The sequence below is a fragment of the Macrotis lagotis genome, chromosome 5, assembly GCF_037893015.1.
Source record: "Macrotis lagotis isolate mMagLag1 chromosome 5, bilby.v1.9.chrom.fasta, whole genome shotgun sequence".
In the NCBI taxonomy this organism is placed as follows: Eukaryota; Metazoa; Chordata; class Mammalia; order Peramelemorphia; family Peramelidae; genus Macrotis; species Macrotis lagotis.
In genome coordinates, this window is record NC_133662.1 from 252,646,463 (window position 1) to 252,663,300 (window position 16,838).

Sequence of the window (16,838 nt, forward strand, 5' to 3'; positions counted from 1 at the left end):
CTTACTTGGATTCTATTCAAAGCCTTTTTAACAGGGAAAGAAGTTGCAGAATTTATGCTTTCCTGGCACAGCTTTGAGGAGCCCAGCATCATCCCACCTGGGGCCCAAAAGAGTGAGAGAGAGAGAGAGAGAGAGAGAGAGAGAGAGAGAGAGAGAGAGAAACTGACCCATGGAGGCTGCAGACCAAAATATCACCTAAACCTGACCAAGATTATTATACTAGGTCCCTGTCGAGCAAAAGTCCCAACTTTTCAGTCTGGCATTCAAGGCCCTCCAGGATGGAAATGTTTAAAAAAACACATTTGATTAATCTGATGTTAACAAACACCAAATAAAATGAGCACTTTGAGCTATTGAGTAGAAATGGAGAATTTACATAAAATTATGAATTTATTCTTATCTTTTTATTTTTTAAAATGCTTTGTCATAGAGGGTGGATCTGGGAGAGGGGAGAGAAAAATTTATAGGGTAAAATCTAAGCAATGGCAAAACAAAACTTATCTGTCAAAATAACAAAACTGTATGATGTGAAATCTATTTTTTGTTTTTAAGTGTATAATTAATTAACATGTAAATTTTAGAGTCATTGGGTTTGCTCCTTTGGAAGATTGTCCTATTAAACAAGTTTTTTTGTTTTTTTTAGGTTTTTTGCAAGGCAAAGTGGGTTAATGATTAAGTGTCTGAGGCCGGATTTGAACTCAGGTACTCCTGACTCCAGGGCCGGTGCTTTATCCACTGTGCCACCTAGCCGCCCTGTTAAACAAGTTTGAATAACTTTCCTCGATACACAGGCAACGGGGAGAGTGAATCAGTCCAAGGCAGGAAGACCTGGATTCGAGTGCTACCTTTTACGCACACCGGCTCAGTGATGGAAGCTTCAGAGAAGACAACAACCTGTATGGGTAGTAGGAGTTTCCTTAGCAGGGGCTTCATCAGTGACCTGGACAAACTCTAGCCCAGCCCTAGATCACGGCAGCACTGTGCTGCCATGTTGGGGTTTTAAAGACAAGAAATCGTTTTCTATCTAATGGGGGGGGGGCTGTTGTTCAAGACCCTATGGGGTTTTCTTGGCAAAGATTCTGGAGTGGTTTGTTATTTCCTTTTCCAGTAGATTAAGGAAAACAGAGGTTAAATGACTTGCCTAGGGTCACACAGCTAACACATATTTGAGACCACTCAGGTTCTCCTGACTCTAGCCCCAACATTCTGTCTACTGGCTGCCTCTAAGGCAAACAAGGCTAAGTGACTTGTCCAGGGTCACACAGCTAGTAAGTGTCTGAGGCTGGATTCGAACTCTGGTCCTCCTGATTCCATTCCCAATGCTTTGTTCACTGAGCCACCTAGCTGCCTAAATGGGGATGGGGAGGGGGGAGGATAAGACACCTAAACTGAGAAATAGAGCATAAGGAAGACAGTCAGCTCTGGCTTAATGGAAGGAGGGCCGATTCTGGGTTAGACTAGGAGCTCCTGAAGGCTAGGGTCTGTCTTTTTCTCTTTTCATCCCCAGCAGCTAGTGCTATTCCTGCACCAATGTACTAATTGATTGCTCCCAGATGTTTGGAAGTAGCCCCAAGATGTAATCACAGATGACGGGAATCAACTCCCTCACAAAGACAGGGTGAATTAGGGAGGTTGGAGGAAGTGTGAGAACCCTGACCATCGCTGCCCATCACCACCAGCCTACATAATCCTGCCAGATGGGCCTCCTGACTCTCTCTTCCACAGACTGAGCTCTACACAAGCTGCGGATTCCTGCTCCCTCTTCCTCTTACTTTTTCCCTCTTCTTCTCTCCTTGGACCATCCCTTAGCCCTGTTCACCCTTTCACCAAAGCCTATTAATCCTTTGCAAGCCAGGAGAGAAGATCAGAGATTTAAAGATAGAAGGAAGTGGTGGGGGCATTTTGTCCAACCTCCTCATATTACAGGCAAAGAAAGCAAGGTCCCGAGTGGTCATAGGATTTAGGATCATAAAATCACAGATCAAGACCAGAAGGAACAGAGGCCATCTAGTCAGACCCACTCATTTTACAGATGGGGAAACTGAGACTCAGAAAGAGGAAATGAATGATCACAGAAAATAGATTTTGAGTTCTTAGAAGCTAACTAGACCAATTACCCTCATTTTACAGATGAAGAAACTGAGGTCCAGAGAAGTGACACTGGACCCAGGTTACACAGGAATTAAGTGATAGAACCAATTATCCTGACCTCAACTCCAGATCTCACCTGACTTCCCAGTTTTCTTTCCACCTCCTCCATGCAGCCTTCCCTGATCACCCCTGACTGTCTACACTGGCTGGATTTTTACTTAATCACTCCACATCTGATTGCTGGACTGTAATCTTCTATGGGCAGAGACTCTGCCTTCTCTTCTCTAGTCTGTACAAGGCCATCTAGTAGGAGAGCCACTATAGACATAACAAAAGAACTCATGGGTTCTCAATCTGGGGCCCAGGATCTGATTTTTTATTATTATAATTTCCCTATTTCAGTGTAATTGGTCTCCTTGGTTAAACTTTAATTTTAGACATTTGAAAACATGATTCTGAGAAGGGGTCTGTTGACATCACTGGGTGGCCAAAGGGTCTATGACACCTTCCTCCTAAATTTAAGCGTCTAGTCTAATCTGATAACAATAAAAATAATGATGATGAGGAGGATATAGTATTTATAAGGCAATTATAATGTGCCAGGCAATGTCCTAAGCACTTTATTACAAATATTAATTCATATGATCCTTACAACAACTGTGGGGGACGGAGGTCATTATTATTACCATCTTATAGGTGAAGAAACTAAGATAAACAAAGATTAAGTGGCTTGTCCGAGGTCACACAACTCCTAAGTGTCTGAGGTTGGATTTGAAGCAAGGAGGTGGTGAAATGAGTTTAAATGCTGGCTCTCCCATTTACTTCTTTTGTGATTTTAGGTATGTTACTTCACCTCTGTTTGCCTCAGTTTCCTCAACTGTAAAATGAGGGAATTAGGTTAGACAAGTCTGAAAGTCTTTTCTGGCTTTAGGAGCTTGGAAGAAATACCTACTGTCTGCCAGTTGCTGTGGTAGTGTCTGAAGATACAACTTCATAAGGGAGTCCCCAACCATTATCTTTCAGGAAGATGGTGGATCATTGGGCTTTGCCATTCTCCCTGCAGTTGCACCCTCAAGTTGACTAGGTCTCCCTATTTCCACTAAAGCTGAATCCTCTTTCAGAGTGTGAGCTCTTAGAGATTGGGGACTACTTGGCTTTTCTCTGTGCATCCCCCAACTCTTAGACTATTAATAGATGCTTTTCAACTCATTCACTCTTTTCATGCTGATGAACTCCACGGAGGGCCACTGTCACCTCTGGCACACAGGAAGATCTAGGAAGCTGTGAGATTTCTATTTTGATCTTTGCATTTCAGCACTTTTCTTTGTTGACTTTTTGTTGACTATTTTCATTGGTAAAGGCATTTCCTACTGAGAAGACTTGCTCTACCAATATATATTCTTTGCAACTGAAGTCTTCTTGAGTCCTCTAAGATCTGGGAGGACTGAGAGATGCTGGGACCTTCCAAAGGTCACAGAGTCAATGGGTCCCACAGCAGGTCTCCCTGATCCAAATCCAGCTCTTTAATTATCATACCTATTCATGGAAGGGCTTGGTAAATGTTTATTGAACTGAATTGTTGGAGGGATTGGAATATCAAATTACGGATCTTATACTCTTAATGGGGGGGAGGGTGTAAAAATATTTTCATCATTGTATTCCAGTTAATTGTTTTCCTTTGTAATCCTACACATTTAGAACCAAGATTCTGAGAAAAGGATCAAAAGATCCAAGGCAGACCAGGACACACCCTCTAGATTCCCAACCTTTCCTCTGGTCCTCTTGGACTCAGGCTTTCCTGGCTCATGGGCTAGTCTTCCATTGATGCTTTCATCATCATCTCGATCACTCACATTTATAGCATAAAAATAATTCACATTTATCTAATACGTTATGGCTTGCCAGGTACTTAACATATTTGATCTCATTTTCCCTTATGGAGATCTTTTAAGGTAGGCGGGGCTAGAACTATTATTTCCATTTGACGGCTAAAGACACTGAGCACTAGAAAAGTGAAAGGGGTTGTACAAAGTCACAAGGAAGTGTCTGTGTGGTAGGGACAGTGGGAAGAGAGTTGGTGTCTGGGCCAAAAAGATCTGGGTTCAAGTCACAACTTGCATGGGTAGGACTACTGGAAAGTCCCATCACTAGTCAGAGCCCCAGGCAGTTCTCTAAGAAGATAATTTGCAGAGATCTGGCAGAGAATTGGCTAAACCGATAAATCACAGGTCCAATCTTTACCCAGTTCCCGGTCCTATACCCCTCATGCTGGGGAAAGTAGGAGAACAAGAATGATAACTTCGATTCCAATAGCAAGATTTTCTTCAAAACCATCCCACAAGGCAGGTTGTACGAGTAGGATTATTGGCCTCATTTTGCAGATGAGGAAATCCAGTATAGAATTTCCCCGTTGGCCAAGGAAGTAATCCACAAAGTCCGTAAAAATGTCAGTTTTCAAGGATGTGCCAATGGGAGAAGCCAGTGGGACGGATGCCAGAGCCAGCTCTCTTGGGCCACCTGGGCCCCTGGAGCTTCCTCTTTCTATCCTGGGCACTAAGAAGGTATCATCCCCTCAGCCCTAGTTCCTTAACCCATGAAGGCCTGCCCCATCTACCCCCTCCTGAAGCCCCCCAGCCACTTTTGGGCCCCAGTTCTCAATCCCTTTGCCTGCAGGATCTGGAAGGGAAATATTGACATAACCTTCCCGAGACGTGGTGAGAGTCGGAGCCGTGATGGCAGCCGTGTAGAAAGAGTGGGGTGCTCCAACATATGGCTCCTGCTGCTGTGTTAGGGAACAAAAATGATTGCAGCTTAATGATATGCAAAACACGGGCCTGCGTTTGCATAATGGGATTTCAACTCCCACTCACCATATCTGCTGTTAAACAGGATCTGCACACACTCCCTCAGGGTGTTGATGTCTTCGGTTTCTTTTATAAAACTGTCCCATTTCTCTATCAAAACAAAAAAATCAGAAATAAGATGTGTCCATATGGTGCCTGGCCTGCATTCCCCCATCCCCCCATCCAACAGGCAATGCTATGTGTGAAGGGATGCAGACCCTGGGCTCTGCCAACCTCCATCAACCCAACATGCCCCCCCAACCCCCCCCCCATTTCATCTAAGATGCTTCTTTCCTTTCCTAATTAGGGCTTTCTATTCTCGTTGGGGTCTCCATTGACTTATTGCCCCACCCTCCCTTTATCTATCCTTTCCTGGCAACTATGCCAAGGACATAGACTCAGATGAGTCCAAGTGACCAATCAGCCATGCACTGACCTCCTAGAGGACTGTGATATATATGGCAGTGTTGATAGGCTATCAAGAGAATCCAAGATCTTGGGCTGGACCCCAGGAGCTATTTGATCCGATGTCATTTTACAGATGAGGAAAACTGAGATTATTAGGGATCTCCCTACAATTGGGGTTAGAGGATCACAGGTGTATAATTGGATGGAACCCCAGCCAACCCATTCATTTTATGAAGAAATGGAGGCCCAAGATCACACATATAGAAAGAATCAAAGGCAGCATCTAAAACCCAACTTCTAAGTCAAGGGTCAGTGAGTGTTCTTTCCAATGTGCCAAGCTGCTCAGTTGTCCTTCTCTTCCCATGCCCCTCTGCCTACTCACATTATCATCTCCACCTTCTTGTAATGGCCAGCAGGCCTATATTTAGCCCAGTCACTGCTGGATTCTTGAAATCCCAGTTCTGGAGTCTCAATGATTCTTGAGCTGAGAGAGAACTCCTTCCATGGCTTGCCTCACCCTTCAATGACAAGGCCACTTAACCTAACCCCAAGTCAAATGATGATAATAATCATAATAGCCATCATTTCTATGCTCCTTTAAGGTCATGCTTTCTATTATGGGACCTCATATGATAACTTTCCTTCAGCTAATATCAATCTTAATGCTTTTACTTGGTCATATGTCACATGGTAAGGAGGTCTCTCTAGACTAGACCAGGGGCCTCAGGGCAGGGATTAAGGCGGAATCTTTTTGTTTGTATGGTGCTTTGAAAATATAAGGTTGAGTCTGTGGTAGTGAAGTCCTGAGGTGGGGTGGTTTCCTATGGGAGGGTCAAAAAATGACCCTCTCCAAAATAGTACTGAGTTCATTCTGTCCTTTCTTGCTAAACCAGTTTTATCGATGCCTTTCATTTTTTCACCATTTTTAGAGATCCATTCCTCACTTTTCAACCCATAAGTGAGCCTCCTCTTTTTTTTTTTGCAAGGCAATGGGGTTAAGTGGCTTGCCCAAGGCCACACAGCTAGGTAATTATCAAGTGTCTAAGACCGGATTTGAACCCAGGTACTCCTGACTCCAGGGCTGGTGCTTTATCCACTGAGCCACCTAGCCGCCCCATGAGCCTCCTCTTGTAACAAAGAAAACCAGTTAACCAAACCAAGAGACACGGGGACCACTTCAGATGAGGTCTGTGACATTATCCCCATTATTCCCCAATTCTTCACAGAAAGGAAGAAGATGCAGTTCTGTCTCACTTCTCTTCAGTCAGAAGCTGACTCTTCTGATGTGCCACCATACTGACACAAGTTGGGCAGGGCAAGGACTGAGAAGAGGATTGGGGATTGGAACCCCCCTCCCCAAAGAGATACAAAGATGGAAGACAACATCTCTCACTATGGCTGGTAGGATTCACTGAGGATATTTCAGTGAGGTTCTAGGTCCATAGAACTGACTGGTTGGGAGGAGACTTGAGTCAACCCTTCCCTGTCGGATGGCCACCCTCACCCCCAAACAGCTCTATAGCAGCATCCTAGTCTGGTAAGCCTCCTCCAGTCTCTGTCTAGGCCTGCTACAGCTCAATTTAATTCTTATTTATGTCCCAGTAAAGGGATTATAGGTTCATAAACCTAGATCTGGAAAACTGAGCCCAAAGGAAAGACATGACTAGCCCAAGCCACACAGCAAGTGAGTATTGACCCTGGAACTGGAATCTAGGTCTGCGTTAGCTATTCCCTCCATCCTCTTCCTCCTCCAAATTTTCTATGTACATCTGATGTTGTAGGAGTAGTTTGTCTGGAGGAGATGTCCTCTATTTTGGCATTTTTCTCCTCAGTCTTGGTCTGTCCACTCACACAAGCCAGGGAATAGCAGTCAGGAGCCCTCCTGGGGCCTGGGTCAAGGTCCCCACTCTCTCATCCAGGCCCCTGCTCAGCTGGCTCATGGACCCCAGACTCCATCCTACCTGTTTTATCATGGACAATGGAGAAGAGGATCCGTTTCGACGCGTGAACATTTTGGATGAGTGGCCCACCGGAAACTGATGATTTCTGTCCTAGACAGGGGGAATTACAAAGGGATATGGGGAGGGGGGAAGAAAAGAAAGAAAAAAGTATTTAAATGCCAACTATGTAGTAGGCACCATCCTAAGTGTCTCATTTGGTCCTCACAACCATCTTGGAAAGTAGGTGTCATTATTTCTATTTTATAGTTGAGGAAACTCAGGGATAAAGAGATTAAATGACTTGTCCAGGGTCATATCTAGTTAAATATCTGAGACTGGTTTTGAACACAGGTCTTCCTGCCTCCAGGCACAGTGCTTTATCCACTGGGCCACTTAGCATGGGGAAAAAAAAGCAAACAGAAACTAATATCCTTGACCTGAAAGCATGTGATAAAAGAAGAGGGTTGTCCTCAGGTAGTGATCCCAGGATCACACAGGAAAGAAAGGAGTCATCTCCCACCCCTCCAAATCCCTAGTATCTTGGGGATTAAACCCTCAGCTCCATCCCTGATTGCTCCCTGATGATCTGAATCTTTCCCATCATCCCAGGCTTGCCTCATCCAGGAAGTTTTTTGTGACTACTTTGGTCTATGGTCTCTAAGAGGGAAGGAAGGAAATTTAAAATTGTCCAACTCTATAGTTCTTGTCATCTTGTCTCCAGTTTTTTCTCTCTCTAATCCTCCTCCACAAGGCATCCTACTGATACTACTAAATTGTAGGTGTGATCATGTCACTTCCCTGCGTTGGCTCCCTATTGCTCGTAAAACAAATCACAAATTCCTCTCTTTGGCATTTAAAGTCCTTTATTAATCTGCCTCCAATCTATTTTACCAAATTGGTTTCCCTTTATTTTTCCTCAAGGCAACTCTTCATCCTAGCCAACTCTTCATTCTCATTAGCAAAGGGATGCTTTTTTGTTATATAATGTTAACTAACACTTCTGGACCTTTGCTTAGGCTGTACTTCATGCCAGATGCACACTCCTGTCTCAGGTACCATTTTCTTCAAGGGGATTTTCCTTTTCCTCTCAGATGCTTTTGTTTTTCCCATAAGTCTGAAATTGCTTATGGGTGTTTATTCATCTGTATATGTGGTCCCATAGGTCCCCCCACCCCATTAGAATATCTAAGACCAATCTTCTATGTGGCATTCCTCAGTTCTTACCACAGTGCATACATACATTAGGCATACAGTAGGTGTTTAATGTTTGTTAAATTGAACAGAAAATCCATTGATTATTTTTTATTATTGATTTCTTTCATGTGGTTGAGTCCTAATTAAATTGGGAACTCCTTTGGGGAAAGGAGACGCATATTCTCCTTTTTGTCATGCTCCCTTCCTTCCAGTCCTCTGCCCAACAAAAGGCTGGACACACAGAAGGAACATAGTAAAAAATTCTCGGACTTGGAAGCTGTTTCTCTCCTCCATAAGAGACAGCCAGGGCTGGATGAGACCTTAGAAACCATCTCATTTTTTAGAATGAGAAACCAAGGATCAGTATCACTCAGCACACTTGTAAAGGGGGTAGAATGAGAGTCCAGGATGCCAGATTCTCAGACAGAGTTCCTTCCATTGGAATCATTGAACAGGACCTGAAAGGAACTTTGAGATCTTCTGGCCCAATTTTACAGATGAGGAAAATGAGACCCATGGAGGAAGACTGATTTCAAGTCACAGAGCAGCCAGAAGGTCCCCTGACTCATTGTCTTCTATGACCTCCATGGAGTCTTCATTAAGCAACTCCTTTCAAACTTTGACCTATCAGTCAATCACTAAGTATTTGTTAAGTGCCTACTGGGGGTCCCAAAGAATGGTAAATGTTGTCCTTTCTCTTAAGCATCTCACCATCTAATGGGGGAGAACACACACAAACAACCAGCTATATCCAAGATATATAGTGTAGATGAGAAAGGACACTGGGAAAAACTCTTACAGAAGGCAGAAGGCATCTGAGTCAAGTCTTAAAGGAAATAAAGTGAAGTGAAAGGTGGAGGTGAGGGAGCAGGTGTGAGGGAGAGCCAGAGAAAAAGCATGGGGGTCATGTTCAAGGTCTTCTAAGTAGGCCAGGATGGCTGGATTATGGAAAACATGGGAGTGACGAGTCTCAGAAGGAAGTGGTCAGGTTACATGGGGCTTTAAAGTGGCAAACAGAAGGCTTGACATTTGATTCTGGAGATAACAGTGAGCCTTCCGGAGTCATGGAGTTGGGGACAGGTGACATAGATCCGAGCTTTAGAAAATCATGTTGGCCACTTGGAGGAGGACAGATTGGAGTGAGGGAGACCAATGAGAAGATCTTTTTTTTTTTTCAGTAATTTTAAGTGTCTGAGGCCACATTTGAACTCAGGTCCTCCTGACTTCAGGGTTGGCGCTCTATTCACTGTGCCACCTAGCTGCTCTGTGAAGACGTTTTCAAGAGAACATGCAAGGAATGAGAACCAGACTAGGGTTAGGGTATGAGGGGAGACAATGATCTATATCTATATCTAATCTATACCTATATCTATCTACATCTACATCTAATCTGTATCTGTATCTTTATCTACATCTACATCTACTTCTATATCTATATCTATATCTGTATCTATATATATCTATTTCTCTCTCTATATATATATATACATAAAACTCTATCTATCTGTCTATCTATCTATCTATCTATCTATCTACAAGAGCTATTGGGAAGGTAGATGTGGCACCTATCTATCTATCTATCTATCTATCTATCTATCTATCATCTATCTATCTATCTATCTATCTATCTATCTATCTATCTATCTACAAGAGCTATTGGGAAGGTAGATGTGGCATCTATCTATCTATCTATCTATCTATCTATCTATCTATCTATCTATCTATCTATCTACAAGAGCTATTGGGAAGGTAGATGTGGCACCAGACTGAATGTCTGGGGTGAGTAAGACTGAAGAATTTAGGATGAAACTCAAGAAGCAAGCCTAGGTGAGTGGGAGCCTAGTGATATCCAGAACAGTGAAGGGGAGGGTTAGAAGGGGAAAGGGTTCAAGGGGGAAATAATGAGTTCTGCTTTGGCTGTGTTGAGTTTGAAATATCTCTGGGGCATCCAGCTTGAGATGTTCAACAGGTAGAAGTAAGCCACAAGGTCAGTAGAAGGATTAGGATCGGAGGAACAGCTCTTGGGATTATCTTCTTAGAGATGATAATTGAACATATAAGCATTGATGAGATCATCAATTGAGAGAACATAATGAGAACACAGGCCATTCTTGGGGAATGAAGAACTAGCAAAGGGAATGAGAAATGGATTGAAAAGAGGGAAACCAGGAGAGAGCAGTATCCCCCAGGAGGAGAAGGTGATCAGCAATACCAAATACTGCACAGAGGTCATGGAGGATCACAACTGAGAAAAGGTCACCCAATTTGGCAATTAGGAAATCAAGGGCAATTTTGGAGAGAGCAATTCCAGTTGAGTAATGAAGTCAGAAGCTTGATTGCAGATGGTTTAGGAGTGAAAGGACAGCAAGTGGAGGTACTGAATGTAGATGGCTTTCTCTAGAAGCTTACCTATGAAAGAAAAGAGGAATCTTGGACTAGCAGCAAACAGGAATGGTCAGATCAAATCAAAGGGAGATCTTGGTATTTTTGTATGCAGAAGGGAGAAAGCCAGTAGATGACTTTAGACAAGTCATTTAAAGTCTCTGGACCAAATTTCTGCAAAATGATATCAGACTACATATCCTTAAAAGTTCCTTACACACTGGATCTATGATGCTATTTTTTTTTTTTTAGTTTTAGTTTTTAGTTTTTTTGCAAGATGATGGGGTTATATGACTTGCCCAAGGTCACACAGCTAAGTAATTATTAAGTGACTGCGGTTGATTTGAACTCAGGTCCTCCCGACTCCAGGGTTGGTGCACTGCTCTATCTCCTGTGTCACCTAGCTACCCCTTTAAAAAGATTTTAATGAGATACAATAAATAAAACACTTTGCAAACATTATTATTATTGTTGTTATTGTTATTATTATTAAAGCTAGCATCTTATCTGTTCCAGTCTCAGGGCGGCTCCTCTTCAGGATCCTGATAGCTGATGCACCACCTCCACTCCCACCCATCTTTGTCTTCTGGGGGAATGGCTAGATAATAGCATTACCACAGCAGTCAGGGAAGTCCTGGGCACCTGGAGTCTTGGGCTCTCCACCAGAGCGAGCCAAGAGGAGGTCGGTGGCGCTGGGCAGGCTGGTCGGGCCTTCCTGCTTGAGGTCCATGGCGACATGGTTGGGTAGGGAGACATTATACAAGAAGTTGGTCATGGCCGCTGAGGAGGCTGATGGGTCCTGGGAAGTAGACTTGGGAGCCTGGGCATTGAGGCCAGAGTCCCGAGGCCCCTTAGGCAACAGAGAGACGCAGTTTAGCTCCACATTGGACTTTGAGTCCCGTCCATTGTCATCTTGTGGCCTGGTTTGGGGGAAGAAATGAGAGGTGGTGAGGAAGGTGGGGGGTTGATGCCTCATGTTGATGAGGAATTTCTTTTAAGCAATTTCACATATAACACTTTGGAGCACAGAGGAAGGAGAGCCAGGCAGACTCGGGTTTGTGTTCTATCTCCGATACATCCTGTGGAGCCCTGGGAAAATTGCTTTACCACTGGGGTCTCTAACAAGTCTAAGGCTGAGAGTTGCTGAGAAGGTAAAGAGAATTTCCTCCCTTAGGAATTGCACTCTGCACTGAAGCTGACAATGGCTCCTTATGGCTCGTGTATTCAGAGGCTTCAGATTCTCTCTAAAGTTCTCATTTTCCCATATTACCATCTAATCTCACCAGACTCATGTCTCACTGTTTTCCTGCTAAGACTCAAGACTTCTTGAGCCCAAACAGTCCTGTTTAGCTTCATTCTACAGACCAGAAGCTTATTCCCACCCCCATAGCTTTGCACAGGCCGTATCTGCCACCCAACATACCTACCCTGCTTCTTTTGGCAGCTCCTACCAAACTGGATTCAAAGTTGACATCCTCCAGAAGGCTTTCTCTGACTAACCTAATTGACTTGGAGGGCTCTAAATCTTTATAACACTATGTACATAGATTATGCTATATCAATTTGTACCTCTGGATATGTTTTTGGTGGAATTTCTGATGTTTTCTCATGTCCTCTATCAGACCAGGGGTTCCCTGAGTATCCCCCATTAGAGCAGTTGTTTCTAAGGAGAGGGAGGTGTGTCTCCCTCACCAGACTAAGGACTCCCTGTGGACAGGTGCCATGTCTTCTCTAGTAAACTATGGTTGCCTGAACCAGAAAGCTTGAAGGAATAGACTCCCCTCCCCTTGCTCCAGGCAGTCTTCCCCTTTCCAAGGGTACACTTACCTCTTGAGCTTAAAACGAATTCGGTGGCTCTGCTCCAGGATGGCCATGAGGGCCTTGAGGTCATAATCTGATGGCTTCCGGAAGCCCAGTCCATCAGGTAGCCCCTGAACGGCCAGTGAACCAGGCTCCTTCAGCAGCTTCTCATAGGGCACGGGTACCACGCTTGCCTTTCCCAGGGCCTCACCTAGGCAGGGAGGGAGGGGAAGATGTACTCGGGTGAGAAGGGCCGGGGCCACAGAGGACCACCAAAGCTGGGCTGGGCCCAGAGCCATGAGAAGCCGTTTGGTGCCTGAGGCCTTGGGGCCTGATCCTCCCCAGTTGGGGCTGACTACTCCCCACTGCCAAGATCCAGGGAAAACCAGACCCAACAAGCCCCCTGGGGAACCACATACTTTACAGTTGAATAACCCCTAAGTTACCTCTGGGGAGGGGATGGGAGGACAGTGCCCCAAATGTGCTGCCTCCTGCTCTCCTGAGCTATTTTAGAGGAATGAAAGGAGACCCAAGAAAAGCCAACTTCCTTCTCATTCTTCCCAACCCAACCCAAAGGTGAAGAAACCAAGGGGAGTGGAGAATGAAGACTAAGTCAGAGACAGAGACATGGGGGAGAGGAGATGAAGACAGAAAGACAAAGACATAGGGAAGAGAGGATGAAGACAGAGAGATGGGGAGAGAGGATGAAGACAGAGACAGAGACAGAGACATGGGGAGAGGAGATGAAGACAGAGACAAAGCCATGGGGGAAAGAGGACAAAGACAGAGAAATGGGGGAGAGAGGATGAAGACAGGGACAGAGACCTGGGGAGAGAGGATGAAGACAGGGATAGAGACAGAGACATGGGGGCAAGGAGATGAAGACAGAGACAGAGACAGAGCCATGGGGGAAAGAGGACAAAGACAGAGAGATGGGGGAGAGAGGATGAAGACAGGGACAGAGACAGAGACATGGGGGAGAGGAGATGAAGACAGAGACAAAGCCATGGGGGAAAGAGGACAAAGACAGAGAGATGGGGGAGAGAGGATGAAGACAGGGACAGAGACCTGGGGAGAGAGGATGAAGACAGGGATAGAGACAGAGACATGGGGGCGAGGAGATGAAGACAGAGACAGAGACAGAGCCATGGGGGAAAGAGGACAAAGACAGAGAGATGGGGGAGAGAGGATGAAGACAGGGACAGAGACAGAGACATGGGGGAGAGGAGATGAAGACAGAAAGACAAAGACATAGGGAAGAGAGGATGAAGACAGAGAGATGGGGGAGAGAGGATGAAGACAGGGACAGAGACAGAGACAGAGACATGGGGGAGAGGAGATGAAGACAGAGACAGCCATGGGGGAAAGAGGACAAAGACAGAGAGATGGGGGAGAGAGGATGAAGACAGGGACAGAGACCTGGGGAGAGAGGATGAAGACAGGGATAGAGACAGAGACATGGGGGAGAGGAGATGAAGACAGAGACAGAGACAGAGCCATGGGGGAAAGAGGACAAAGACAGAGAGATGGGGGAGAGAGGATGAAGACAGGGACAGAGACAGAGACATGGGGGAGAGGAGATGAAGACAGAAAGACAGGGACATGGGGAAGAGAAGATGAAGACAGAGGTATTGGGGAGAAAGGATGAAGACAGAGAAATAGAGACATGGGAGAGAGAATGAAGACCTAGACTCTTGTGGGAGACAAGTGGAAGAGAGGAAACATTCTGGCTCAAGAGCTGAAAGGAACTGCTGAAACCATCTAGTCCAACCTCCTCATGATACAGATGGAGAAACTGAGGCACAGAGGGGCTCACAGGACCACAGAGTTGGAAAGAACTTTAGAAGAAATTGGAGCCCACTCTTTCAGAGACTTTAAAGTTTCAGAGTTTAAATGACTTATCCAAGGTCACACAAAATACCATGACAACAGAGAGCATCAGAAGGACAGAGAAAGTAGGGAAAGGGGAGAGAGAGAGAGAGAACTAGAGAAAAGAAAGAGATGGAAGGCAGGGAAAAGAAAGTAGGGGAAGAAGAGAGGAAATAAAAGGTTGAGATTAATCAATCAATAATCAATAAATCTTTATTAAGTGCTAGGCCCCGGGCTAAGATAAGAGACAGAAAAAGACAGGAAGAGGGAAAGAAGGAGGAGACAGAAAGAAGGTTCTGAGTTTGGAGAGAGAAGGCAGGGCTTATCAACGGGGAGAAGAGACTCCAGCCAGGGATGCTGAGCCTTGGGATTTCAGCCTCTTCCTTAGTTCTGTCATATGACAGGCCAAATCACAATGCTGGAGAAAAGGGGCCGACTGATCCCCTGGCTGTGTGTGTGTGTGTGTGTGTGTGTGTGTGTGTGTGAGGGAGGGAGGAGGCGGGTTCAGATCAGGGCTGGGGAGAGAGAGCTCATTTGTATCTGTAACCGATTGCACCCCATTCTGCAGCCCTCCTGGCGTCCCCAGTCATTCCAACAGCCTGGTGAGATGCTTCAGTGCGCAGCCTAATGGGGTGTGACGTGCACCAATGAGCGAGCTCTGCCTTCTAGGCTTGCTGCCTTTTTTTTTCTCCTCTCTCTCTTCTCTGGGCCAGAGAACACTTTAATTAAGTCGGCAACAAGAATTTCCAACCTGACTTTTGTTCAGGAATCACTGAATCATGGCGATTCCAAGAGGGCCTCAGGGGGTCAGCCAGTCCGGCTCCCTCACATTAAAGAGGAATGGGAAGCGTAAGCCCAGAGAGGTCAAGCCACTAGTCCAGAATCACACAGTTAGCTTGTGCCGGACTTCCTGGTGGCCTCCTGCCCCAGTGCAGAGGGAGAAGGTCACGGTGAACATCAGTGGTGTGCCCAGACCCCAGACAGGGTGTCCTCCTAGCCCAAATTCTTGAATCCACTGGAAAGTAGTTCAGTGGTGAGAGGGTTGGGGACCAAGATGGGCATGCCCTTGCTCCTCTTGTTCACCCAATCCAAACTCCTTAGCCTAGGCACCTAGGATTCTCAGACAGCGGTCTCTCCTCATTCCCCCTTTCTTCATCTTCTGATAGCTCTCATTTCATAGGACCAAGAAAAGATAAGCCTCTAACCCCCATTTACTGCTAACCTCCTTGCTGTCTTACTTGAGGAAGTTACTTCCCCCTCTCTCAGTTTCCCTGTCTGTAAAACAACAGGTTATTTTCAAGGTCCTTTATGGCTCTGACATTGTGGAGAGAGAACTGCTCCTAGAATCCCAAGGTATGGATTTAACCACCCCCTTCCCCCCAATTTTTTGCAGCATTGGGCAGATCAATTCTCTTTATTGGCCTCAGTTTCCTCATCTGTAAATTAGGGGTTGGGTTAGAGGACCTCCGATGAGCTTTCCAGCTCTAAATCTATATCCCTCTGAACTTAGAGGAGATAATTTCATACAGAGATCACCATATTGTTCTTTAAGTAGTTTGTATACACATCTCATCTGCCCAACAAGGCTGAGAGGGCACTCAAGGGCACAGACTCTCCCATCTTCTGAAGATCTTCCAAAGAGTCTGGCATAAACCTGGCCCTAGAGATGGTCAAGGTCTCTCTAATTCACCATGGAATCGGTGAGAAAGCCTTTCTTGGGGGGGGGGGGGATGGTAACTACCTGATTCCAATGATGAAGTCAATCTGGATGCATAGGAAGCATCAACTTCTCTCTTTGTAAACATCTCTCCAAAATCCCCCTTGATCTGCCCATCCCCACGAGCTAGCTTTCCATAGCTCCCTTCTGTTTTGTGGCTAAACTCCTTGGGAAGGCCGACTACAATAGAAACCTCTACGTCTGTCCCTCACTGGCTTCAGAATCTTCTGGGATTTGGGATCTGACCTCACCATTCAACCAGAATTGTTTTCTCCAAAGTTACCAATGACCTTTTAATTGCCAAATCTTTTTTTTTTCACTTCCCAGACTCTTTGACCTCTCTCTATAGTGGTCGATACAGTTCATCACCACCTTTCCCTCTGGATACTCTCACCTCTCCAGATTTTCCCGACACTGTTGTCTCTTGGATCACTCCCACCTATCTGACTACTCCCTTCTCAGCCTCCTTTGCTTCTTTTTCCTCCAGATGATGCCCTCTAACTGTGGGCTCCCCTAAGACTCTGCCCTTAGCCCCCTTCTCTTTTCTAACAGTAGTTTCCTCTTGTTCATAACACCCAATCCAAACTCCTCAGC

General features: G+C 45.3%; 1 protein-coding gene across 8 annotated transcripts in view; it reads right to left on the reverse strand.

Moving 5' to 3' along the window:
* The window catches only part of GTF2IRD1 (GTF2I repeat domain containing 1), a 234,448-nt gene that overhangs the window by 111,913 nt on the left and 105,697 nt on the right, over positions 1 to 16,838 (reverse strand). For 7 of the 8 annotated variants that reach the window (XM_074189369.1, XM_074189367.1, XM_074189373.1 and 4 more), the window contains 4 exons: positions 12,686 to 12,869; positions 11,474 to 11,778; positions 7,304 to 7,393; positions 4,962 to 5,045 (listed from right to left, as the gene is read on the reverse strand). In XM_074189369.1, the coding sequence (XP_074045470.1) occupies positions 4,962 to 5,045; positions 7,304 to 7,393; positions 11,474 to 11,778; positions 12,686 to 12,869 (663 nt within the window). The remainder of the gene's footprint in view (positions 1 to 4,961; positions 5,046 to 7,303; positions 7,394 to 11,473; positions 11,779 to 12,685; positions 12,870 to 16,838) is intronic. The other variant, XM_074189368.1, reaches the window with a different exon arrangement.